Genomic DNA, 27380 nt, shown 5'->3' with positions numbered 1-27380 from the left:
TATAGGAAGCCCGACAGCAGGATCTGAGCAAAAGAGCAACACTTTCCCCTCTTGCGGTTTCCAGCAAATGGCATTGCGGCCTCCAGCTGCGGCTAGTAGCCGCTGCTAGCCATCTCCACGAATTTGCCCAACCCTCTTTCAAACCCATCTCTGTCGGTCATTGTAATAGAATTTTAAGGTCATATATATATAATAAATGTTCATAAATGTACCAATGTCTGGAGCAGCACAGGAAGACCTCCTGAAACCATTTTGACTCCCAAACTAAACCAAATGTTTCTCTGCAAGGAGGGAGGGTGTATGTGAGGGAACCTACCCATTGTCGCAGGAATTAAGTAATCACCATTTCAAAAGGAATGGGCAGGCTATCAGGAAAGGCAATCAGATAAGGCATTATCAGAAAACCTGCCAGACAAGAAAAACAACAACACTCAAATTTCTGTTGTAGACCACCTCTTCTGTGATGTAGGTATGATGTTTGTGGGGGGTTGTCTTGGGTTACACCCCTTCTGTGAGGTATTTGTGCTGTATGGAGGGGTGGTCTTGAGCTCCAGGGCAGGGAATTTAAAATGTCTATATAAGGGTGGGCACACCTTGATTCTGGGTCCTCCTTTCTCCTGCGTGTGAGGGAAGCACCCTATTGCAACGGATCAATAAAGATCAGGCTTACCAGCTGCTTTGCTTCTCAATATTCTCTGCTTGGCCTCTGTTATTTTCTCCTACCAATAGGGAACCCACGTAAGGACTCCATATTGGCTCTTGGATACCGCATAAGGTGACCCGGAAACTACAACTAATCCAGAATGTGGCAGCTAGACTGGTGACTGGGGGCGGCCGCCGAGACCATATAACAGCAGTCTTGAAAAACCTACATTGACTTCCAGTACGTTTCTGAGCACAATTCAAAGTGTTGGTGTTGACCTTGAAAGCCCTAAACGGCCTCGGTCCAGTATACCTGAAGGAGCGTCTCCACCCCCATTGTTCTGTCCGGATGTTGAGGTCCAGCTCCGAGGGCCTTCTGGCGGTTCCCTCATTGCAAGAAGCAAAGCTACAGGGAACCAGGCAGAGGGCCTTCTCGGTGGTGGCGCCCGCCCTGTGGAATGCCCTCCCACCAGATGGCAAAGAGAAAAACAACTACCTGACATTCAGAAGACATCTGAAGGCAACCCTGTTCAGGAAAGTTTTTAATGTGTGACATCTTAGTGTATTTTTGGTCTTTGTTGGAAGCCGCCCAGAGTGGCTGGGGAAACCCAGCCAGATGGGCAGGGTACAAATAATAAATTATGATGATGATGATGATGATGATGATGATTATGGGGAAAGGGCAGATTTTCTTCACAACATCATCACAGCCTCCTGTGGCAGGGAGTTCCATAGTTCAACCCTGTGTTGCATGAACGGCTTTCTTTTATCCCTCTGGCATTCGGCCCATGAATTCTAGTGTCACAGGAGAGGGAGGCAAGCTTTTTCTGGTCTCCCAGAATTGTGGGTTTGAGAGCGCAGAATATATCCCGGCACAGACATTTTTCTCAGGGTGTTTGTTTTGTTTTTGACGGAGGGGATGGCGGCCGGGGGTTGGGGGGGGGAGAGGAGGAGGACTGTTCTAGGAAATGACACCGAGGACAAGTGTTAACTTTCCTAACACAAGCAGACCGCCAAGTGGTCCCTGGAGGCGTCTGCGTTGGCAGGAGGGCCCTGGCCACGGCCGCAGCTATTCTTCATCCATCAAGAGAGTTTACATCTCGCAGGATAAATGGTCCGGACTTTTCCCGCCTGTGTTTACTTCTGGACAGGTCAGGACACGAGAGGGATTGATAGGGGATGCTGTGCTGGCGGTGGAATATCCCCTGATGGGGCCGGCGGGGAGGAGGCTGGGGGGGGGGGTTGTCTTTCCGAGCTGGATCCGAAAAACGTCCCTGAGAAACTGAGACATAGCTGGTGCGCCGGGACAAGCCGTGCCGCCCCAGTGCGCTGCTTCCGCCAATGGGTGTCGTGTCCGGACTGCGGCAGCCCCTGTAGGAACAGAGGATGCTGATTTATACTGAGTCAGACCACTGGTCCATGCAGCTAAGTACCGTATTTTTCGCTCCATAAGATGCACCTAACCATAAGACGCACCTAGTTTTTAGAGGAGGAAAACAGGAAAAAAATATTCTGAATGAAACAGTGGATGTATGATTTTTGTGGTTCATACTGTGGCCACAGACATGTGATTTGACAGTGAGTTTGGGATAGCCCAGTGCAAAAATCCTGAGAATCCACGTGGATCTGTGCTTTGTAACCACGTTTTTGCGCCATTGCGGCCCCACGAAACAGTGGATTTTTGGTGCAGGCTGTAGGCATGGACATGCTATGTGATCTGATGTTGAATTTGGGGTGACCCAATGCAAAAATCCTGAGGATCCATGGGCTTTTACCTCCCCCCTCCTAGGCAGCCTCCTTTATCTCTAGCTCCCTTATCTCTCTCCCCGATCGCTTGCCGATCAGCGGCTTTGTTTCAATACCCACTTCCCTCTTTCAAAAAAAAAAAAAGCATGATCTGCTTTTTGCCCCTGGGCAATTTGGCTCCAGGGACCACACATTCACTCCACAAGACGCACACACATTTCCCCTTACTTTTTAGGAAGAAAAAAGTGCATCTTATGGAGCAAAAAATACGGTAATTTCTGCACTGGCTGGCAGCACTGACTTTCCACAGTTTCGGGCAGAGACGTCTCTCCCCACCCTACCTAGAGATGTTGCTGGGGATTAATCTCTGGGACCTTTCTGGTGCTAAGCTACTGCCAGGGCACACAGGAACGCAGGCCCAAGTCGATTCAAAGCAGCCTGCCTCCAAGCCAGTTGCAGGCAACCTGCCAGGTGTTTAGTCGTGAAATCCAGCTACTTTAAAATGAGGTTGCATTTTAAATTGCATTTTAACCTGTATTTTAAATTGGTTTCCCCCCCATTCTCTTTCCCCCCTATTATGTTTTTACTGTGATTTTATTGGTGTTAGCTGCCCTGAGCCCAGCTCTGGCCGGGGAGGGCGGGGTATAAATAAAATTTCGTCTTCTTCTTCTTGTTCTTTTCTTGTGGCCAAGGTTCCAAGGACTGGCGCCTGAGGTATGATTTAAAACAACCACCAGCACCCATCCTCACCCCAAAAATCAGCCCACTGGCTCCCACTTTGTTTCCGAGCACAATTCAGTGTTAGTGCTGAACTTTAAAGCCCTCAACGGCCCAGTATACCTGAAGGAAGTCCCACCCCCATCGCTGAGGTCCAGCTCCAAGGGCCTTCTGGCGGTTCCCTCACTGCAAGAAGTGAGGTTACAGGGAACCAGGGACAGGGCCTTCTCGGTGGTGGTGCCACCACCCTGTGTAACACCTTCCGATCAGATGTCAGGGAAGATAAAGAACTATGCAACTTTTAGAAGACATCTGAAGGCACCCCTGTACTGGGAGGTTTTTAGACTCGTAGAGGTGGAAGGGATCTAGGATCCAGACACGGCTGGCTGGCTGGTCGCAGTTCTGAGCAGGTGGGGCATTCCTCTTAGGAGGCGAAGGTGTCATGCTGCAACATTTTGTTGCAGGCTCAGCTTTTGAATATGCGGGTGTTTGTCTCCAGCAATTCCTGGCAGGCAGTAAAAAACAGGAGGCTTGTTGTTAAATCCCTGGCTGGTTGGCTGCACTAAGTTTGAAGAGGATGCAAGCCTGTCAGCCGAGATGTAACTTGAGAGGCTCTGGGTGCATCTGGAAGTCACGTTCTCATGCAGGCACTCAGAGTGGAGCACCTCTGAGCCTGCACAGAGTGTCCCTTCCTGGCGACCTTCCTGCCTTACCCTCCCCTCAGAAAATGGGAGCCTCAAAAGGGAAGGAATTAATTCCATTTGAGAAGGGGATCCATTACTGGGCTCATGCTTTATTTTTTTAGAGTACCTCAGAGCATGTGCAGAGTGCACCCCTGCAAGTAATCTTTTCGGGTTCATGGTTTTAAAGAAACAATATATCTGTGTGTGTGTGTGTGTGTGTGTGTGTGTGTGTGTTTATATATATAAATAAATATATATCTATTTAAACAAACAATTCCTCTTCCACCGTCCCCTCCTGAATTTATTTGGTCCTAGCTCTGGCTAGGGAAGGGAAAATCTCTCTCTTTCTAGTTCTCTCAGTTCCTCCTTTTTCCAATCAAAAGCTCAGCTCTCTATATTTGCACATCAGTTTGCAATGTGCTTTTTAGGCCCTTGTGAAAATTCAGCAGCCTTTTATCAGGGATTTGCTAACATTTTTGCACAGCGATTTGTGCATTCTTGATAGGATGCATTCTTGCATGCCGTTTCCCCTGCTACGGGCATCTTATATTGCATACTTTGCCTTCGTATGTGCCACTCTGTGAGCACTATTTTAGTGGAGGTGTGTGTGATGGCCTGGGACTCGGGCTCGGGCTTGGAACCAGAGGCGACTTGGTCTGCACCGGATACTTTGCCTCAGGCATCACCTGAACCAAGTCTGGGGCCTGATCCTGAAGAGTCCCAGTCTGCACAGGTTCCCCTGCAACAAACACCAGCTGGGCCGAGTCCGGGGCCTGAGCCTGCCCTGGCTCCAGATGCGGGGATTCCCTCGTTGCCTTCAGCTGGGCCATCACTTACAGCTGCTCCACTACCGGTTGGGTCAGGAGAGGCTGAGGCGGCCTCTGGGTCTAGTCACCCACCGACGTCTCCTGAGCTGCAGAGACTGAGGTCTGAGAGAAGAAGAGACCTGAGTACTTGCAGGAGGAGTGCTTGCCTTTGGGCGAGACAGGGAGGTGAGTCGCCGGGGGATCAGGAACGGCCACTACCCTGACAAAGATAAAAGGCTGTCGGACCCCACTCCAGGTTAACATTGCTGTATGCTAGATCCTGCCTGAGATCCTGTACCTGTCCTTGCCTGGTTTCCTGCCTTGGCCCTGTCAGACTGACTCCTAGCAGAACCTTCGGATTCTGGACCAGTCCTGGACTGCGTTTCACAGGTTACCCCTAGGTCCAGCACAGTGCGCAGTCAAAATTCAGAGAAATGCAAATTTCAGAGAACGGCTGTGATTCATTTCTTCGTGACGCAGTTTCCGAAAACGCAGGGGGAAAGGTCACCTTTAAATGTGACCTGAGCCGGGTTCCTCGTCTGCGTCCTTAGAATCATAGAATCATAGAGTTGGAAGAGACCACAAGGGCCATCGAGTCCAACCCCCTGCCAAGCAGGAAACACCATCAGAGCACTCCTGACATATGGTTGTCAGGCCTCTGCTTAAAGACCTCCAAAGAAGGAGACTCCACCACACTCCTTGGCAGCAAATTCCACTGTCAAACAGCTCTTACTGTCAGGAAGTTCTTCCTAATGTTTAGGTGGAATCTTCTTTCTTGTAGTTTGGATCCATTGCTCCGTGTCCGCTTCTCTGGAGCAGCAGAAAACAACCTTTCTCCCTCCTCTATGTGACATCCTTTTATATATTTGAACATGGCTATCATATCACCCCTTAACCTCCTCTTCTCCAGGCCAAACATGCCCAGCTCCCTTAGCCGTTCCTCATAAGGCATCGTTTCCAGGCCTTTGACCATTTTGGTTGCCCTCCTCTGGACACGTTCCAGTTTGTCAGTGTCCTTCTTGAACTGTGGTGCCCAGAACTGGACACAGTATTCCAGGTGAGGTCTGACCAGAGCAGAATACAGTGGCACTATTACTTCCCTTGATCTAGATGCTATACTCCTATTGATGCAGCCCAGAATTGCATTGGCTTTTTTAGCTGCCGCGTCACACTGTTGGCTCATGTCAAGTCTGTGGTCAACCAAGACTCCTAGATCCTTTTCACATGTACTGCTCTCAAGCCAGGTGTCCCCCATCTTGTATTTGTGCCTCTCATTTTTTTTGCCCAAGTGCAATACTTTACATTTCTCCCTGTTAAAATTCATCTTGTTTGTTTTGGCCCAGTTCTCTAATCTGTCAAGGTCGTTTTGAAGTGTGATCCTGTCCTCTGGGGTGTTAGCCACCCCTCCCAGTTTGGTGTCATCTGCAAATTTGATCAGGATGCCCTTGAGCCTCTGGCCATAGCAAACCCTGGCCCCTTGCACTCTTGCTTCCTCCACCTTGGACTTGACCTTTCGTACCAGGGCCCTCAGCGCTCTGCCAGCCAAGATCTTCCCTGTACCTCCATCCTTTGGACGTTTCCAGGAACACACAAAGCCTACCTTTGACTCACTATGTCCCCTGACCCAGGGAGGGAGAACATTATGTCTGCAAACCACGTCTCCAAATTGATTATGATCTGGCCCTGACCTCGAACCTTCGTCACACAAAGCCCCACCAACGGCTCAGGTGGCAAGCTACCCCGGGCCCCGCTGTTGGACAAGAGGCAAAAGTGGGCTGCTTCAGACAGCTTCTGGGGCACAGTTAAAACCTGCCATTCAGTTGTTAATGATTCACCACTGGAGGAGGAAGGAATAGGATGTTTTCTGCCTTAGGCACCAAAATGTCTGGGGTGGTGGTGGTTTGAGTCCAGGACTCTGACTCCGTCTCGCTGCCCTGCCCCCTGCCCCAGCCCCCTCCATCACTGGGGGAAGCCGCTGGGATCCAGCAGATCCCAGAGGAAGGAGGCTGTGTGAGAGCAATTAAGCCGTGTGGCTGGGAAACTCATTAAGCCAGCCTCAGGTTAGCTCCTGCCTGATTGCGTCTGGGAGGTTGGGGGGGGCGGATGTGTGGGGAGGGGAGTCCCCGTCCTCAGCCCTTAAGTGGGGGGAGGCTGGGGCGGGCAAGGGTCTTCCTGGAAGCTTTTCTGAGTCTCACCGGAGAAGGACTAATGGCAGGCGGAGAGGAAGGGGAGCTTTCCCTCTCCTCTAAAAAGCAATCAAGACACATTAGCAAGAACATCATGCGATTGTTCTTTCAAGCCCTGAGCTATTAGCTCCTGAAGGCAGGCTTTCAAGAGCGCTTGGCCTAGTCACCTAGGGTGAGCGGATCTTGCCAGCAGGCGACTAGGTAGATGTTGCAGGAGTTTATGTCTAGGTTGGGGGGGGGTTGCCCCTCCAGCAGATATCATGCACATGCAGCCCATTACCAAAACCACCACAATCGCTTTTGTGACTTTTGTGATTTGTCCCCACAATCAGTTTCTTCCTACCTTTCCAAAGGGCCTTTGCTGAACGATAGCAAATGTAAGAATTCGCTGATAAATGTATCTATGTACTGGCTCACTGGGAAAACTTCAGAAATTCATATAGACATGAGCTCGGCTACTCAGCAGCCCCTCTGCCTGAGTGATAATTCCTGGCATCCTGATACCTGCGTGCCAGACAGGTAGCCATTCCGGAAATAACAAACCCAGATGAAGACCAAAGGGTGAGATGAACTTGGCTGGGAAACAGGGAAATGTAAATATCTCTTTTGCTACACTTGATGGGTGTTTGGTGGAGGGCAAGGGGAACCATGGGGCAGGGTCTAGGATGCTCAGATTACTGCCACCAGACCTCCCCTTTCATGATGTATGAGTGATGTAGTTTGGGGGGGGGTGTAACATGGGGATTAGCAGCTAATAAAAGTTTGGGGGCTCTTTTGTTCGGGCCGTCCATCTTGTTCCACCTTGTGGCAGGTGGGAGTCCTGTTGGGACAGCCTTCAGTAAAGACCGAGCCTACTGGCTGCTGTTTTGCTCTGGTCTTCATGGCTGGTGTCCTTGTTTTTTTTTGTCCAAGGGAGCCCTCAGATTACAGTTGAAAGACCTTTGGGACTTGGAAGGCAGTTAGTCTTTCTCTCTTTGAGCTTCTCGCCATTTTCCCTGGGGGAAATCACTCTTTAGTGCTCAGTCGGAGCAAACAGCAATACAGGTCGTCCCCTCCATTTGTTCCGATCTGTCACTAAAGAGTGTGTTTGCCCTTGAAAAGGAACAGGGCAAGGGGGAAATCGTTTGGACCCATTATAAATGGAAAACCTCTGGGGAACGGTGCTTTCTAGCCACAGCGCAAGTGGAACCTTCCTTGTAGGCAAGCTGTTCCAGAGGGTAGCACCTGAACCGCTGGATTCAGATGACGAGGAAGGAGATTCCAACTAATTTATTAAGAATAATTTTCTGAGGATAATAGCTGCTTGCCATTGGAACGGCCTCTCTCAGAAGGACGTTTTAAAGCAGAGATTGGATGGCCATCGGTCAGGGCTTCTTTAGCTGAGATTCCTGCATTGCAGGGGGTTGGAATAGATGACCTTTGGAGGTCCCTTCCAACTCCCTAGCTCTATGAGTCTACGACTGACACGGACCAGGAATTCCTTGGTGATACCAGCCCTTCCCCTCCTGACCCAGCCACATTCCCAAGAGCAGAGAAAGGCCTCATTTGAAGATGCTGGCAGCTGTTTAGAGCTATACACGCACCCCAAAATATGCAAAAGGAAGGGTGGTATTAAATTAATATGCATTTATTTATTTATTTATACATACATACATACATCCAGAGCAGGTATACTTACTCCCTTAAGGCCTCGCTTACTCCATCCCTCGCTTTGTCCTGTGCCAACCACCCGCCCCCTGGTTCAAGGGAGAAACTGAGTCGCAGAAGTGGGGGGAGGTGAGGTGTGCCCCCTACTTTGAGCAGAGGGTCAGGTAACCCCCAATACATCTCTTGGCATATAAGAACTGAATTATGCAGTGGAGCCTCGACGTGTGAACAGTTCACGTTGTAGGTGTGTGTCAGGATCTGAATGTGGCCCCCGGAGTCCTCTCCACGTGGCCCCCAGAACATTCTCCAGGCCACACTCCTCCCTGGGCCGGCTGGAAAGTTTCCACCTGGCCTGGAACTCTGATGATGTTTCTGGTTTGCCTCTTGAGGGAGCATGCGCAGAAACGAGCCCACTATACATTGGTAAAAATTTACATCCATTGCCCCGCCCACTTTGACCTCTGGCACCGCCCACCTGTGGCCCTTGGGCGGTTAATTCAGAAGAAATGTGGCCCTCTGCCTGGAAAAGGTTCCCAACCCAACTTAAATAAATGATTTTGCCCATCTCTCAAGATACACCGGTGGCTCGATTTTCCCTGTTCCAGGCAGAACTGGATTCTTCTTTAACAGATAAAATTCTTCCTCCGTGTCCCCATTTGCAACCTTAGTTTTAAAGTTTTAAACCTGCAGCCCAGTTAATAGGAGAGGAGTCCTTTCCTTCAACTACCCAGGTGCTTTGAAACGCAGCCAGGATGCCTGCGAAATCTGGGCTACGGAATAAAATGCAGACAACAGATTCAGCTGGCTCTTGCAGGGAGTGTGAGCCCTGCAGTGGGCGGCTCTGGGGGGGGGCAGAAAAGGCACCCCCCCGTGGGAGGCTCCTAGCCCCTGCCCCGTAACCTGGCGGCTGAGAGAGGGAGTCCACCATTTGGCGGGGCGCCTGTCCTCACACCTGCGACTCGGCCCCGCTCTCTTTGGACCGCCGCCTGTGCTGCTGCCGCCGCTGCCGCTGTTGCTGCTGCCGCCGCCAAGGCATCTGGCGGAGCCGGGAGAGTCCGGTCACCCCCAGGACCGAGACGCAGCGCAGCTGGAGGCGGACGCAGAAGACCTTGCTGGTGGGGATCTCGTTGAAGAAGGCCCGGTCCAGGCAGGGAACCTCCCCGTCTTCGGTCAGCTGCAGGCTCTCTATGGCGGCCAGGACGTCCTGCCGGTGGGACTGGTTCTGCAGACCGCGGATGTCCAAGATGGCAGACACGTGCTGCTTCCTGCAGAAGGAGGAAAAGGAGTTTTTTCTTCTTCTTTCTTTTTTTTTTTTGAATTTGCATGTTATTTATTTGTTAACATTCTTATATCACATTGGTAAACGTTGTCATATTACATTACAGGACTTAAAAGGTAAAGGGACCCCTGACCATTAGGTCCAGTCGTGGCCGACTCTGGGGTTGCAGTGCTCATCTCGCTTTACTGGCCGAAGGAGCCGGCGTGCAGCTTCCGGGTCATGTGGCCAGCAGGACTAAGCCGCTTCTGGCGAACCAGAGTAGCGCACGGAAACGCCGTTTACCTTCCCACCGGAGCGGTACCTATTTATCTACTTGCACTCTGACGTGCTTTCGAACTGCTAGGTCGGCAGGAGCAGGGACCGAGCAACAGAAGCTCACCCCGTCGCAGGGATTCGAACTGCTGACCTTCTGATCGGCAAGTCCTAGGCTCTGTGGTTTAACCCACAGCGCCACCCGCGTCCCTTACATTACAGGACTTACTATGATTTCCAACATGTATGCAAAAATTATATACAAATTTTATATACCTAGAAAGAAAATGAAACAAAAAAAGAACAAAGAGAAGAAACAAAAACAAATCCCCCCCAAATCATATACATACCAACACACTAGACTTCCAGTCTTTCCCATTGTATATTCCATTTTTAGAAATAAATGTACTCTTATTATTGTATATTTCTTTACATATTATCTAATACATTCCTATATCAATATGTGCTGTCAGTCTTATTTCTCAACTCAGTCTCACTCCAACGCCAATCAAACACTAGCATAGATAGCGAACCTTTACTGTATTTTTGAACATATGTTTTATATCTATCCCACTTTTCCATAAATTTTTGTTTTGAGTTGCCTCTCAGGGTACTGGTTAACTGCGCCATTTCAGCAAATTCTTGTAGCCTGTAATGCCAGTCCGTTATTGTCGGGGCTTCTTGTTCCTTCCACCCTTTTGCCACCAAAGTCCGAGCTGCGGCCGTTGCATAGAAGAATACCTCCCGAAAGGCCTTTGGGATGTCCCTGCCAACAATGCTTAACAGAAATGCCTCTGGTCTTTTTTAAAAAGTTACTCCAAACATTTTTTTCAACTCCTCGTAAATTAAGCCCCAGAACACTTTGATCTTGGAGGAAGAGAAGTTTTCAATGTCTGATTCTTTATTGTATCTTTATATATTTGTTGGAAGCCACCCGTAGTGGCTGGGGCAACCCAATCTGATGGGATAATGCTTTGCATTTCTCTTAGTGTGGTAGCACCTACACTTTGGAACTCCCTGCCTCTTGATCTCATGCAAGTGCCTTCCCTGTACTTCTGGCACCTGCTAAAAATGCTCTTGCTTAGACACGCCTGCCCCAGAAGCTTACAGCGTTGAGGCAAATCTCCTTTATTATTATTATTTATTATAAATTTTATTAGTATTTTCCACACAACAACAGCACGAAAAATATCGAAAAATAACAATACACAAAACACAAAAACCAACATTCAAAAAAAATAAATAACTTTGGTCCAGCCCAGGGGTAGGCAACCTAAGGCCTGGGGGTCGGATCCGGCCCAATCGCCTTCTCAATCTGGTCCGTAGATGGTCCGGGAATCAGTGTGTTTTTACATGAGTCGAATGTGTGTTTTTATTTAAAATGCATCTCTGGGTTATTTGTGGGGCCTGCCTGGTGTTTTTACATGAGTAGAACATGTCATTTTATTTAAAATGCATCTCTGGGTCATTTGTGGGGCATAGGAATTTGTTCATATTCCCCCCCCCCAAAAAAATATATAGTCCAGCCCCCCACATGGTCTGAAGAATGGTGGACTGGCCCACAGCTGATTAATAATAATAATAATAATAATAATAATAATAATAATAATTTATTTATACCCCACCCATCTGGCTGAGTTTCCCCAGCCACTCTGGGCGGCTCCCAATCAAATGTTAAAAACAGTACAGCGTTAAATATTAAAAACTTCCCTGAACAGGGCTGCCTTCAGATGTCTTTTAAAGATAGGATAGTTGCTTATTTCCTTCACATCTGAAGGGAGCGTGTTCCACAGGGTGGGCGCCACTACTAAGAAGGCCCTCTGTCTGGTTCCCTGTAACCTCACTACTGCCAGAAGGCACTCGGCACTGGACCTCAGAGTCCAGGCTGAACGATGGGGTTGGAGATGCTCCTTCAGGTATACAGGACCGAAGCCGTTTAGGGCTTTAAAGATCAGCACCAACACTTTGAATAAAGGTTGCTGACCCCTGGTCCAGCCCTACCCCAGACCCAAACAGCTCTGTCCTCCCCCTCTCGCCCCTTCTCCCGCCGCTGCCCCCACGACCAAGCGAGGCAAGGGTCCGCAGGAGCTGCCCCCTGGCTCCACAAAAACGCGCCTTTGCGAGACGGTTTATTTAAAGCCCTGCTGCTGCTGCTTCGGATGTCTCGTTAACTTCAGGAAGCTGGCGCTGGGCCCGTGTAATCAGCCGAGCCCCGTTCTGCCGGCTGCCCAGAAGCGCGGCAGGCGGGGGTGAGAGGCCTGGCGCAAGGCTGGCCGCCGCATTAATGGGCCCTCTGAGGTCCTCTTTCCCAGCACCGGAGAACCCTGCGGTGTGCAGGGGAAGTCGCCCAGCTTCTTCGGAAAGGCCTCTGCTAATTAGAAATTTGCATCCGTCCCCTGCCGACCATCCCCACCGCTGCCACCCGGGCGCAGCAGCCTTGCTGCCAACCCCCCATCGTAGCAGGGTCTTCTCAGAGGAAGTCTCGCCTGGCAAAGCGCAGAGCTTCCTTCCTCTGCAATTCTCTGGGAGCACGGTCCGGCGAGGGTGGCGATTCTGGGTGACCGGGGGAGGGGTGTGCTGTTCTTTCCTCCCTGACCTCCCTGCAATACTCCTGTGGCAACAGGATCTGTTCCCTTCTCCCCTGCAAGCTGCAGCCGGGTTGAAGAAGAAAAAGAGTTTGGATTTGATATCCCGCCTTTCACTCCCTTTAAGGAGTCTCAAAGCGGCTAACATTCTCCTTTCCCTTCCTCCCCCACAACAAACACTCTGTGAGGTGAGTGGGGCTGAGAGACTTCAGAGAAGCGTGACTGGCCCAAGGTCACCCAGCAGCTGCATGTGGAGGAGCGGAGACGCGAACCCGGTTCCCCAGATTAAGTGACTACCGCTCTTAACCACTACACCACACTGGCTGAGGTGCAAGCTCAAAGGGAAGGATTAGGGTGATTGCTCAGCAGGGCAACTTTGGGGGAATCTTTCAGGGTTCAAGGCTCCTGCTGTCCAAAAGTTTAATAGCCAGAAAGTTTAAAATGCAGAACTCGATCCTTGGGCTCGGACTCGGAACCAGAGGAGACTCAGTCTGCACCAGATCCTTCGCCTCAGGCATCACCTGAACCAAGTCTGGGGCCTGATTCTGAAGAGCCCCAGTCTGCACAGGTTCCCCTGCAACAAACACCAGCTGGGCCGAGTCAGGGGCCTGATCCTGCTCTGGCTCCAGATGCGGGGATGACCTGTGGTTCCAGATCCGTGTGCATGTGTGTGTCTGTATATGAGAAAGATGGGCTCTATGGACCCAGAGGCTGACTGTTAATCTGGATCCATCCATTCGCATGCTGAGTGGCTGGGACAACCCAGCCAGATGGGCGCAACAAATTTCTTCTTATTATTATTACAAGGTTTGTGCTTTCCCTTCCTAAGGCCTGAAGTTAGAGACATGGCGCCGGGCGGACTTTTGCTCCAGTCCTCAACATTCTCAAAACCTTTTCTTCCTCCAAGAATTCAGGACAACACCTCACTAGCCTAAAAGGGTCGCAGAGACCTCTGGCTCCCAGCACCGCCAGTCCAATTCTTGCCCTGCCATCCACTCCAGGAAGTTGCTACAGAGCCCACTTCCCGTCTGAAAGCCAGCTGCTTGTTTTTCTCCTGCTGAATCTCTCTCTCTCTCTCTCTCTCTCTCTCTCTCTCTTTCCCCTTCCAAGAAACAAGAAACCCAAAATGGTCCAGATAAAACAGGAAACGTCCGTCAGCCACACTTAGCGGGCAATCTGTCGCCTCCGAAACAATTCCTAAGGATGCAATAAGCAGGAAGATGGAAAGGGAAACAAACAGAGGAGACACGATAAGGCAGCGCCTTCGCCCTCTCTGAGTGACGCAGCCGGCTGGTAGCTGGAGGGAGCTGCGAGGGCAGCGTGGAAGCAGGCGGCGGGTATTTATAGCTTGCCAGCCTCCCCTCCGTCCTGGGAAAACCGGGAGTGACTCCTCTGGCCATCCTTGGAGGAAGGAGGAAGACACCCTCTGGCATCCCTAAGGGACTTGAGCTACCTGCCTCACATTCCGCTTCAGGGGTCAAGCAGGAGTTAGGAAGATATATTGGGAATGTGTGTTGTCAAAAGAGGGGTGGGGTGGGTGGGGGTGAAGGCAAGGACATGAGAAGAGCCAGCTGGGTCCGGCCAAAAGGGGCTCATCCAGCCCAACATCCTGTTCTCAGTAAAGGTAAAGGGACCCCTGACCGTTAGGTCCAGTCGTGGCCGACTCTGGGGTTGCGGCGCTCATCTCGCTTTATTGGCCGAGGGAGCCGGCGTACAGCTGGGTCATGTGGCCAGCAGGACTAAGCCGCTTCTGGCGAAGCAGAGCAGCACACGGAAACGGTGTTTACCTTCCCGCTGGAGTGGTACCTATTTATCTACTTGCACTTTGACGTGCTTTTGAACTGCTAGGTTGGCAGGAGCAGGGACCGAGCAACGGGAGCTCACCCCATCGTGGGGATTCGAACCGCCGACCCTCTGATCGGCAAGCCCTAGGCTCTGTGGTTTAACCCACAGCGCCACCCACATCCCATCCTGTTCTCAGAGTGTAATAGCCAAATACCCCTAAGAACCCAGGAATCTAGATAGACTGCCTCTGGACCTGGAGGCTCCATTAGAACACGAGTCCAACATCCTGTTCTCAGGATACAAATGTCGAGAGATCGAACCCGCCTGCTTGCAAAGCACAGGCTCAACACAGAGGCCAAGCAGATGCCTCACTGGGAGACCAGCAAGCAGGATCCGACCACAAGAGCTCTCTCCCTTCCACAGCAACTGGTGTTGCTCCCTCTGACCGTGGATTCAGAGCACAGCAGCTATCGATAGCCCTCTCCTCCATGAATTTGTCTAATCCCCGCTGCCTCCGGTGGCAGGGAGTTCCATAGTTTGTGCTGCGTCAAGGAAGACTTTATCTGTCCTGAACCTCCCAACGTTCAGCCCCGTTCAGGAAAGAGGCAGAGGATGCCAGAGGCAGAGAGAGAGAGAGAGAGAGGACCTCTGTGTAGATTAGAGCCACACAACCACAGGGTCAACCGACCACAGAGCCCAACCCTTTTCCGCAGTGCTGAGAAACTTTATCTAGCTCCCTCTCAGAACTGGCGCGAGGACAGGCATCCTCCCTGAGCAGCCGGGTCCCCCAGGGGAGCTGCTTTTCCTCCTCTTAGGAAGTCCCACCTAAGCACGCTTCCCTTGTCTCCTCTTCTTGCACCCTCAGAAGATGCAACCGGGCTGCCCGATCCACGCCAGAACCTCCAGCCACGGCCCTGGAAAAGGCGCTGAGCGGCCGCTGACCCCGCTGTGGCCCTGAGCCGCTGGCTTTGGTTCTCCGCAGGGAAGAGGTCAAGGTCTGGAGCGTCCTGTTTCGGGGCCTGAGGAGCTTCCTCGCTGGCCGGGAGCCACGACCTCAGGTTGCGCACATCCCCACCTGATGGGCCTTTTCCTCTCCCGATGGGAGATCGCAACCTTGATGGATAACTGTGCTCTGAGCAAGGTGCTTCTTTCGCAAGGAGCGAGGCTGCCTGGCGCTGGCCAAGGGCCCGTTCGCGTGGGATCAGGAGGTCAGGCAAGGACTTGGGTGAGGCCTCGGTGGCCCCTGCCAAACAGCCTTGTGGCTCCGCAGAAGCTGCTGCCGCTCAGGATGCAGAAAATGAACTGTTCTGAAGTAGCATCACAAAGACAGAGGATTAAGCTGATGGAGCACCTCCACCCCCATCGTTCTTCCCGGACACTGAGGTCCAGCGCCGAGGGCCTTCTGGCAGTTCCCTCATTGCGAGAAGTGAGGTTACAGGGAACCGGACAGAGGGCCTTCTCGGTAGTGAAGGAATGTGAAGGAAATAAGATGTGAAGGAAATAAGCAGCTATCCTATCTTTAAAAGACATCTGAAGGCAGCCCTGTTTAGGGAAGTTTTTACTATTTAACGCTGTACTGTTTTTAACACTTGATTGGGAGCCGCCCAGAGTGGCTGGGGAAACTCAGCCAGATGGGCGGGGTATAAATAAATTATTATTATTATTATTATTATTATTATTATTATTATTAGCAAAGGCCTCATGGCTAGTAGCCTTCGACAGCCCTCTCCTCCTTCATTAATTTGCCCATCCCTCTTTTCAAGCCATCCAAGTTAGTGGCCATCCCTGCCTCCTGTGGCAGAGAGTTCCGCAGTTAAACACAGAGAAGGACTTTCTCTTATCTGCCCTGATTCTTCCAGCGTCCAAGCTCCCTTGAATGTTCTACGAGTTCTAGAACTGTGAGAGGAGGAGAAAAACTTTTCTCTGTTCTCTCTTTCTCATTTTTATAAGCTTCTTGCAACCACCGATAAAAACTTCACCGCTGCTAATGTTCTAGCATTTGTCCGGTCTTCCAATAGGAACCTGACATAGTGAGCCTCTGATTTTCCTGGGAAAGGTACCAGCAAGGGTAGTATAAGTTCAGCCCTGGCTTGCTCGTATTTTGCACAGTGCAGCAAAATATGTTTTATGGAATCGATGTCTTGAGCACACGAGCAAAGTCTGTCTTGGTAGGGAACTCCTCTCAACCTGCCATCCAACACTGCAGAAGGAAGTTTAGTCTGGCTTTGGTGAATAACCTTCGATAATTTGGTACTGGTTTTTAATGTAAGGTGTTAACTTAAAGACATGCCCATATTGTACTCCTATTGCTAACAGACTACAGACTGTGTGTGATCGAGATCGCAAATCACTGTGTGTATTATCCCATAATCTTTGATTTAGCGTCTTTAGGGCGCCTTCATAATAAAGATTGATTGATTGATTGACTGATTGATTGATTATAAGCTTCTATCATGTCGCCTCTTTTCTAAGTCCCAGAGGCTGCAACCTTTCTCCATCCCCTCGATCATTTTGGTGGCCCTTTGTGAACCTTTTTCCAGCTCTACAGTATCTCTTTCGGGGGGGAGGCAACTAGAACGGCACACCGTGATTTGCATTAATGGCATTTATGATTTCGGAACTTATATTTTCAATTCATTTCCTAATGATTCCTGGCATGCAATTCACCATTATTATTTTTTTGCAGCCGGCGTGTCCTGGGTCAATGTCTTCCTATGCACTCGGCAAACCCAGACAACCTCTTGTTAAGTTCTGCTGTCCATCTTACATTCTCACGAGATGCTGCCTGTTTTGTTTTTTTCCTAGCCTTCAGATCAGGGAAATGTTCTGCTACAAATGTTGATGGGTACAACACACACCCCACCTGCAATTAAAGAAGGTTTGGCCTCTCCACCCCCACAAAAAATGAGTACGGGAACTCACTGCACGTCGGGAAAATCTCTTGCGAGGAAGCCCACTTGCAGTTGGATGGCAGCGATGTCTTCCAGCTCAATGATCTCTGCCAGGTGTGGAACAACCTTGTCCAGCCAGGATGAGGTGGACTCCTGCGTGGAAGGGGAGGGAGACAGGAGACGGTCAAGCAAAGGACAGCGGCAGCCTTAAAGTAGGGACGTGAGTTAATTATAGATAACCCCTTCCGACTCAAGGAGACAGGAGAGTTTATGAACTGCTTCTGCAAAACAAACACCAGGAAATGACTTTTTTTTGGAGAAAAACAAAATAAAATCAGAACTGACCTTTGGAACTCCCTGCTATGGGTCACACCCAGTGAGCCTCGTGCTCGAGTGGAGGATTTGAACCAAGGTCCCTCCCAGGTCCTAACCACATAGCCATCACTGGCTCTCAGCAGCTGGCAAACCACACCCAGAATCCCCTATTGTGTTTTATGCTTCTTTAATTTTGTTTCCATAAAGAAGGCTGATCGCCGAAGAATGGATGCTTTTGAATTCTGGTGCTGGAGGAGATTCTTGAGAGTCCCATGGACTGCAAGAAGATCAAACCTCTCCATTCTGAAGGAAATCAGCCCTGAGTGCTCACTGGAAGGACAGATCCTGAAGCTGAGGCTCCAATACTTTGGCCACCTCAGGAGAAGAGAAGACTCCCTGGAAAAGACCCTGATGCTGGGAAAGATGGAGGGCACAAGGAGAAGGGGACGCCAGAGGACGAGATGGTGGGACAGTGTTCTCGAAGCTACCAGCATGAGTTTGACCAAACTGCGGGAGGCAGTGGAAGACAGGAGTGCCTGGTGTGCTCTGGTCCAGGGGGTCACGAAGAAGCGGACACGACTAAACAACAACAACAAATTTTGTTTCGCTTTACATTGTGATGTCACAGACTGTGATAATAATGATTTGATCTTATTTTGTTTGACCCAACATCCCCCTATGAGCCTCCTCTGTGCTGGCACCTGCAATAGCACGTCCTTCCTGACCTTTCGAGGGTATATTAGTTGGCACCTGTAACTCAGCTTCAGGAAGAGAAGATAATAATCTTTGCACCCTCAGCCATCCATCTTTTTCATAGAATCATAGCTGGAAGGGACCCGGGGGTCATCCATTCCAACCCAAGCTTGCTCCATGTGACAACCTTTCAGATATTTAAAGATGGCTGCCACATTGTGCTCTCAAGGGCAGGACTCGAACCCGTGGCTTCCAGTTACAAGAAAGGAGATTCAAGCTAAACACCAGGAAGAACTTTCAGAGCTGTTCGTAGAGCACCACCGAAAACGCTTTTCTTCCAACCGGCTTTTAATGCCAATCATTCTACCATTTTAAAGGGATTTCAGCAATTTGGCTGATTTCAAGTTGCCTTTGTGTCATGACTGGCCGGGAGCAGAGGATTGGGGGGGGGAACCCCCTAGGGAAGAAAGCTCAGAGCCAGGGGTGGTGGGATGTGGTCAGAGGGAGAAGGAGGAGCAGACCAGGGGGAGGAGATGCTGGAAGCTGAAAGGGTAGCAAGGTTTGGTGAGTGGGAAGAGGCTGTGGCAGAGAGCAGTCTAGACTCAGAGGCAGAAGAGGAGGCTGGAGAGGAGATGGTCCAAGAGGCAGAGTGACGGCAGACTGGGGAAGAAGCCAGGAAGTCTCCCCCTCCTGCTGCGACAAGCTCCCCTCCCCTCTGGTCTCCCAGGACCCAAAGGGGTATGAAGAGAGAGGACAGATACAGGCACATTGGCATAGTCTCAGATTGCTGGGGAAGGACTCGGTGGAGGAGGAGACTTAGAGCTGTGGGAAGACGTGGATCTTTAGCCTCCACAACTGCCTTGTAGGGGCAAGACCTTCCGAGAAGAGTTGCTGTGCTCCTGAGCCGACCAGGATAAATAAAGAATTGGCTTGCTCCATGTGATTTAATGGTGACCTGCTCCTGACAACCGCCATGACACTTTGTGAATGTTGCTCTTGGGACTGCTGGTTTTAAGTTTCAGGAACAAAGGAATCTGCTGCCATGGAATTGTAGAATTGGAAGGGGCACCAAGAGTCATCTAGTCCAACCCCTTGCAATGCAAGAATCTCAGCTAAAGGATCCATGACGGATGGCCACCCAACATCTGCTTAATACCTCTGCTTTATACTGAGTCAGACCACTGGGTCCATCTAGCTCAGGATGGTCTGGGCTGACAACAGCAGCTGCTCCCCAGGGCTTCAGGCAGGGTTCCTGACGATGCTTTCAGGGATGGGATCCCTCGCCATGGGATCACATTCACTCGGTGCTATACCAGCTGCACTGGCTCCCGGTGGAGTACAGGATCAGGTTCAAGGTGCTGGTTTTAACCTTTAAAGCCCTATACGGCCTAGGACCCTCGTACCTACGGGACCGCCTCTCCTGGTATGTCCCACGGAGGACCTTACGGCCACAGGGAGGTTAGGCTGGCCTCAACCAGAGCCAGGGCTTTTTCGGCCATGGCCCCGATCTGGTGGAACGTGCTGTCACAAGAGACTAGGGCCCTGCGGGACTTGACATCTTTCCGCAGGGCCTGCAAGACAGAGCTGTTCCACCAGGCCTTTGGCCAAGGCACAGTCTGACCCCCTCCTTCTGTAATCCTCATAGAACTCTAGCCCAAAGGTTGCCATTAATTTGATTCTGAATTGATTTTAGAACGTATTTTAATTAATTGACTGTGTGATTTTATATACACTGTGCTATTTTGACTTGTTGTTAGCCGCTCTGACCCAAGGAGGGTGGGATATAAATAAAATTATTATTATTATTATTATTATTATTATTATTACTACTATTACTATTATTATTATTATCTGGGACCTCCTGCATGCGGAATAGACTCTGCCAACTGAGCCACGGCCCTTTGAGGGCATGATATTTTTACTGCTTTTGTTTTTGATTGCACCTTTTTTAAAAAAACAAAACAAAACACTGCTTCTATTTTTGCAGCAAGCTGCCTTGAATGATTCTCAGAGAAGGGGATATAATTACTACCACGGCTCCTCCTCCTAGAACAACAAGAAAAACAACTCTGGTAAACAATGCCTTGGTGCTGGGGGTGACTGGAGGTAAAGGACATGGAAGAAAGCTCGGTTTTCGGCACCCCTGTGCGGGTGCCTGATGAAATCCAACTATTCAACAGGACTTTCGCTTTGGTAGAAGAATGCAAGGCGTTTTAGCAGTAGGTGAAAAAACAACTCGGAAATTACGTGTTGCCAAAAGTTCAGAGAAACCCCCCCCCTCCAAAAAAATAATAATATAATTATGGCGTTTTATCACACTGCTGTGAATTTGTGGTGATGGGGTGTCAGTCTGCAGGTTGCCCTGCTAATCTCTGGGGTCCTGGACCCAGCAAGGGTTAAAATCTAATGGAGGATCCCACTGCTGAACTGGTCAGACAAGGGAGATAAGGCCCCGTCGGGCGCTGTGGGTTAAACCACAGAGCCTAGGACTTGCCGATCAGAAGGTCGGCGGTTAGAAACCCCGCGACGGGGTGAGCTCCCGTTGCTCAGTCCCTGCTCCTGCCAACCTAGCAGTTTGAAAGCACGTCAAAGTGCAAGTAGATAAATAGGTACCGCTCCGGTGGGAAGGTAAACGGCGTTTCCATGCGCTGCTCTGCTTCGCCAGAAGCGGCTTAGTCATGCTGGCCACATGACCCAGAAGCTGTATGCCGGCTCCCTCGGCCAGTAAAGCGAGATGAGCGCCGCAACCCCAGAGTCGGCCACGACTGGACCTAATGGTCAAGGGTCCCTTTACCTTTTAATGGTCTCTGCTGACTGGATTTAAGTATCTAGCAGACATACTTCTCCTTTTTTGTGATTCTGTTCTCTTTATTGTATCAATCTGTTTGATCTACTTCTAAAAATAAAAAGCAATAAAGCAATGGCTAGAGCAGGGGTCAGCAAACTTTCTCAGCAGGGGGCCAGTTCACGGTCCCTCAGACCGTGGGGGCGGTGGGGGGCTGGACTATATTTTGAAGGGGAAAAAATCAACGAATTCCTATGCTCCACAAATAACCCAGAGATGCATTTTAAATAAAAGGACACATTCTACTCATGTAAAAACACACTGATTCCCAGACCGTCCATGGGCTGGATTTAGAATGTGATTGGGCCGCATCCGGCCCCTGGGCCTTAAGTTGCCTACCCCTGGGCTAGAAATTTCACAAAACAAATGAAATTAGCGTGAAAATCCCTGAAACGAGAAGCAATTGAGTAGAAATATTATCTTGTGGAAATAATAATAAAAATCAAAAAGCTTAAGGAAAAAATTAGAAAAACCTACAATTTTGAACTTTGGTCATTTAAAGTTTATGATTTCTATTTCTTTCTGGGGAAACTGAATAGTTCAGTGAAACGAGGTTTGTAGCCGGCATCCCGTTAAGGCTTTGTTCTATTTTAGGTTTCTCTATTTTTTTCCTTAAGTTTTTTGATTTTTATTATTATTTCCACAAGGTAATATTTCTAGTCGATTACTTCTTGTCTCAGGGATTTTCACGGTACAGTGGTACCTGGGGTTACATACGCTTCAGGTTACATACGCTTCAGGTTACAGACTCCGCTAACCCAGAAATAGTACCTCGGGTTAAGAACTTTGCTTCAGGATGAGAACAGAAATCATGCTATGGTGGCACGGTGGCAGCGGGAGGCCCCCTTAGCTAAAGTGGTGCTTCATGTTAAGAACAGTTTCGAGACTTCCGGGGTGGCGCCATCGGTAATGGCGGATTCCCTCTGACTTGGAGGGAACCGGCTCTGCGGAAATCGGGTCTGCACCGCTACGGCGAAGCGGGGACCCTTCAAAAATCACAGGCGGGTGAAGCCTGTGACTGTGGGACTCGGCGGGCACCTTTCGCGCCCCCCAACTTGCAAAGGAGCCCGATTATGGGTTCCGGAGCGGAGCGGGGAAGTGGCGCGGTGCTGTGAGTCAGTTGCTTCTTCCGTGGAGCGAAGCCGCACAGCCGTTACCGGAGAGCGCTGCCTTTTTCCTGGGACAATTTGGTTGCAAAACAACGATCCGTGAGTAGGCTAATTTCGGAAACAAAGGAACTAAGAAATAATTTGGTACCGAAGCGGAGAGGCATAAACAGGAAGTCTGCCTTCCGTTCTTTGTAAATGGAGTAAAGCAATGAACTTGTAAGTGGAAACCTCGAAAGACGTTGGAAAAGGATTATAATTCTAACATCAAATTAAGTTGATTTCCCCCCTTGATTGCAGGGGAGGAGGGGGGGAAGGTCTGAACTGTATTTCCCTGCAAAAAGAGAGAAAAAGAAGCTAAAATCCACTGCTCAAACCTGGGAACGGGTTGCCAGTGAACAGTTAGAATGCCGTATTGTGAAATGCGCTGCTGCTGAAAGTACTTTGTGACAGTTAACTCTGCATCTGAGATACAAGTAAGATACAATATTTCTGGCTGGCTTCTCCTGGTTTTAAAGTAACTGTAAACAATTGAGATTGAAACTGTCGCCCTTTTTGTGAATTGGGGGGCTAAAGGTAAAAGGTTAATTACTCTAAGACTTTTTGACTGCTACTGTGTCCCCCTAGAGGAAGTTTGAAATTGTTACAATAGCAGCTGGGCCAGGGGAATTTTCCACTTCAAAACAAATTCTGATCGTGAGACTGACCTTGGGTTTTATCTTGAGGGTTATGGCAGATGGAAAGGAGAAGATAGATTTGTTACAGGAAAAAACAACAAGGTCTGGCAGACTATTTCGCACAGACGGTGGGCTGCAGCGCAGAGCATCGACATCTGGCCCTTCTGGATTACCAACAGTAGCCTCATCGGCACAACCTAAACCCAAAGGAATGGCAGCTGAAGATGCTTTGGCTCAGGCACTAGGTAAAATCAATGAATCTTTGGAAAGAATAAGTAAACAAGTAGCTGAAGCATCGGGCAAAATTGACCAAAACACTATAAGTATTAATAATTTGGGACAGAAGGTAAATACCAACACAGAAACTATTCAGAAATTACTACAGGAATCTACCTCGACACGAAAGACAGCTGAAGAGGCAAAGGAAATAGCAACTGCTACAGCAACTGTTGTAGAAGAGAAGATACCACCGATACACAAACAACTTGAAGACCACAGGTCAATATTGTCTATGATTGAGTTGAAGGAGAAGCAAACGAATTTAAGGATCAGGGCCGTACCCGAACTTGAGAAAGACAACTTGACTGATTTTCTTACGCAGGAATTTGCAGACTTTTGGAACCCAGATTTGGAGAAGGACAACTTCAAGATAGTGAGTGCCTTCAGGCTTGGAAGAGGAGGGAAGAAGAACAGGGTGAGAGACTGTCTGATCACCCTCCGAACAAAAGAGGAGAGAGACAAAATCTTGAGTCTGCACTTCCAGAAGACTTTGGAAATACATCAGTCAAAAGTGGAGATATTTAAGGACATTCCGAAACATCTTTTGGACCCCATAAAGATCCAATTATAAAGATCTGGTTGCCCTGTTGAGAAGCAACGGAATCATCTTTAGGTGGGAATTCCCCCAAGGCCTATCCTTTAGTTACAAAGGGAAGAAGATAAAAATAAGATCACAGGACGACAAAGATAGATTTTGGAGAGACCACGGAGAAGACGTGCAGAAGGAAGCTGCAGAAGAGTTAAGAGCACTAGTAAGTGAAACTTTAGACATACCAAGTTTACCTCCTGAACTAAAAGACCGCCTGGAGAAGGTGATACCACCGACAGATCAGGAACAGGCACTGGGTGCAGTTGGAGGAGAAGCAAAGTAACTACATCATGGCTCTGCAACTATTAAGCTGGAATTGTAATGGTTTGAACTCCCCTCAGAAAAGGAAATCTGTGTTTCATTTATTAAAAAAGGAACAATTGGACTTGATTTGTCTACAAGAAACACATGTAACAAGGCTACACAGGAAACTACTGATTAATAAAAGACTGGGTCAGGAGTTTATTTCATCAGACAAGGTTAAAAAAAGAGGGGTAGTGATTTATGCAAAGGAGAGACTATTACCGAAATTTATCTTCAAAGATGACCAAGGAAGATTTGTGGCAATTGAAATTCAAACACAAGGAGAGAAATTTTTGATAGTAGGAGTTTATGCACCAAATGAGGGGAAATCCGAATTTTTTAAAAAGTTGCATGAGACCTTGATGGACTATTTGGATTATAATGTGATTTTGATGGGAGACATGAATGGAGTGGTATCTACACATATGGACAAGGCACAAAGACAGGTAGTCACTAAGGACGGCAGACTACCGAAAACTTTTTTTGAGATGACAGACAACTTGGACTTAGTTGATATCTGAAGAACAAAGAATCCCTTGGCTAGAGAGGGAACCTTCTTCTCTGAAGCCAAACTGACATGGACAAGAATTGACCAAATATGGGTAACTAGAGGAATGGCACCAAAGACAAGAAAAGTGGAAATTTGCCCAAAAACCTGCTCCGACCATAATGCTGTGAAGATGGAGATGAAACTAATACCAACTGGTTCCTTCAGATGGAGGATGAATGACACCTTATTCAGAGATGAAGAAGTGTTTAAGAAGGCCCAAAAAACCTTGAGAGATTATTTTGAGATAAATATGAACACCAATGTGGAAAAAAGAGTAATCTGGGACGCAAGCAAAGCTGTTATGAGAGGGTTCTTGATACAACAGAACGCATTAAAGAAGAGAATCCAAAATGAGAAGAAGGATAAAATTTTGGAGAAAATAAAGGAAAGTGAAAAGAAATTGAGAGCAAAACCAAAGTCGCAAGAGATTTTGAGAGAAATAAAGTTACATCAAGTACAATACATGAAAATGATGAATCAGGAGATAGAATGGAAAATTAAACAAATGAGACAAAAGACATTCGAGTCGGCTAATAAATGTGGGAAATTGTTGGCTTGGCAAATGAAAAAAAGACAAAAATTAAATACAGTTACAAATCTAGAAGTGGAAGGAAGGAATATACAGAACCCAGCTGAGATTAGAAATTGTTTCCAGAGGTACCGTATTTTTCGCCCTATAGGACGCACTTTTTCCCCTCCAAAAATGAAGGGGAAATGTGTGTGCGTCCTATGGGGCGAATGCAGGCTTTCGCTGAAGCCTGGAGAGCGAGAGGGGTCGGTGCGCACCAACCCCTCTCGCTCTCCAGGCTTCGCGGACGTCTCCGCAAGCAGCGGGAGAGCTCCCGCTGCTTGCGGAGAGTTGCCTGCAGGCTGAAGCCTGCCCGCGCTGAGCTCAGCGCGTCCAGGCTTCGCGGACCTCTCCCCAAGCAGCGGGAGCGCTCCCACTGCTTGCGGAGAGTTGCCTGCAGGCTGAAGCCTGCCCGCGCTGAGCTCAGCGTGTCCAGGCTTCGCGGACCTCTCCACAAGCAGCGAGAGCGCTCCCGCTGCTTGCGGAGAGTTGCCTGCACGCTGAAGCCTGCGCGCGCTGAGCTCAGCGCGTCCAGGCTTCGCGGACCTCTCCCCAAGCAGCGGGAGCGCTCCCGCTGCTTGCGGAGAGTTGCCTGCACGCTGAAGCCTGCCCGCGCTGAGCTCAGCGCGTCCAGGCTTCGCGGACCTCTTCGCAAGCAGCGGGAGCGCTCCCGCTGCTTGCGGAGAGTTGCCTGCACGCTGAAGCCTGCGCGCCCTGAGCTCAGCGCGTCCAGGCTTCGCGGACCTCTCCGCAAGCAGCGAGAGCGCTCCCACTGCTTGCGGAGAGTTGCCTGCACGCTGAAGCCTGCGCGCGCTGAGCTCAGCGCGTCCAGGCTTCGCGGACCTCTCCGCAAGCAGCGGGAGCCAGCGCTGGGCTCCCACGGCTTGCAGAGAGCTGCCTGTTTGGGGGCTGGGGTAGGGGGAAGCTCGGGCTTCCCCCGCCCCAGCCCTGCGCCTGGGGGGAAAATAATTTTTTTCCCTTTATTTCCCCCCCAAAAAACTAGGTGCGCCTTATAGGACGGTGCGTCCTATAGGGCGAAAAATACGGTACTTTAAACAACTATATACACAAGGGCCACAGAAAGAAATTGACGTAGACCGATTTTTGAAAACAAATGGATTACAAAAAATCTCTCAAGAAAATAAATTAATGTTGAACTATAAAATAACTGAACAGGAGATAGAAGGTGCCATTCAGAATATGCAGTTAGGTAAATCTCCAGGACCGGATGGACTGACTTCTAGATACTACAGATCTTTAAAAGAATGGTTAGTACAACCTTTAAAAGAAGTCTGTAATGAAATAATGGATGGGAAAAGGGCACCAGAGTCGTGGAAAGAAGCGTATATTACACTTGTACCGAAAACAGAGACTGAAAAGACGCAGCTTAAGAACTACCGCCCCATATCACTGCTCAATGTGGATTACAAAATTTTTGCAGACATCTTGGCTAAAAGACTAAAAAGAGTGTTAGTGGAAGAGATACATAAAGACCAAGTAGGCTTTCTCCCGGGTAGACATCTATCTGACAATGTGAGAAACATAATCAATATTTTAGAAAAATTACAAGTGAATATAAATACTAAGACAGTTTTAATATTTGTGGACGCGGAGAAAGCTTTTGACAACATTTCTTGGAGTTTTATGAAGAAGAACGTACAGGGTATGGGGGTAGGCCAAGGCTTTGAAAACGGTATAAGTGCAATATATTCAGAACAAAAGGCTAAATTAATTGTAAATAATGTGGTGACTGAAGAATTTAAGATAGAAAAAGGGACACGACAAGGTTGCCCAATCTCCCCATTGCTTTTTATATCGGTCCTGGAGGTTTTGCTGAATATGATTAGAAGGGACCAGTTGGTTAAAGGTATACAAGTCGGAGCCAGACAGTACAAATTGAGAGCATTTGCAGATGACTTAGTATTGACGTTACAGGAGCCAGAATCTAGTACCAAAAGGGTTTTAGAACTGATTCAAGAATTTGGTCAGGTTGCAGGATTCAAACTGAATAAGTTAAAAACCAAGGTTTTAGAGAAAAACTTAACACCGATTGAGAGAGAGAGGTTTCAGAATGAGACAGGCTTAACAGTGGTTAAGAAAGTGAAATACCTGGGGATTAACATGACAGCAAAAAATGGGAATTTATTTAAAGACAACTATGAAAAATGCTGGGCTGAAGTGAAAAAAGATTTAGAAATTTGGTCAAATTTGAAGCTTTCACTGCTGGGCCGTATTG

The 27380-nt window shown here is 49.0% G+C and overlaps 1 protein-coding gene across 2 annotated transcripts in view; it reads right to left on the bottom strand.

The window, feature by feature from the left end:
• Positions 1–8391: 8391 nt before the first annotated feature.
• EXOC3L2 (exocyst complex component 3 like 2) overlaps positions 8392–27380 on the bottom strand; it is a 59836-nt gene continuing 40847 nt past the window's right edge. For both annotated transcript variants that reach the window (XM_081018676.1, XM_081018677.1), the window contains exons 11-12: positions 17251–17372; positions 8392–9692 (exon numbers count right to left, since the gene is read on the bottom strand). In XM_081018676.1, coding sequence (XP_080874802.1) covers positions 9374–9692; positions 17251–17372 — 441 coding nt within the window. In that variant the 3' untranslated portion in view covers positions 8392–9373. The remainder of the gene's footprint in view (positions 9693–17250; positions 17373–27380) is intronic.

Source organism: Podarcis pityusensis (assembly GCF_964106645.2).
Source record: "Podarcis pityusensis genome assembly, chromosome: 8".
Lineage (NCBI taxonomy): Eukaryota > Metazoa > Chordata > Lepidosauria > Squamata > Lacertidae > Podarcis > Podarcis pityusensis.
This window is presented reverse-complemented; position numbering and strand designations above follow the sequence as displayed.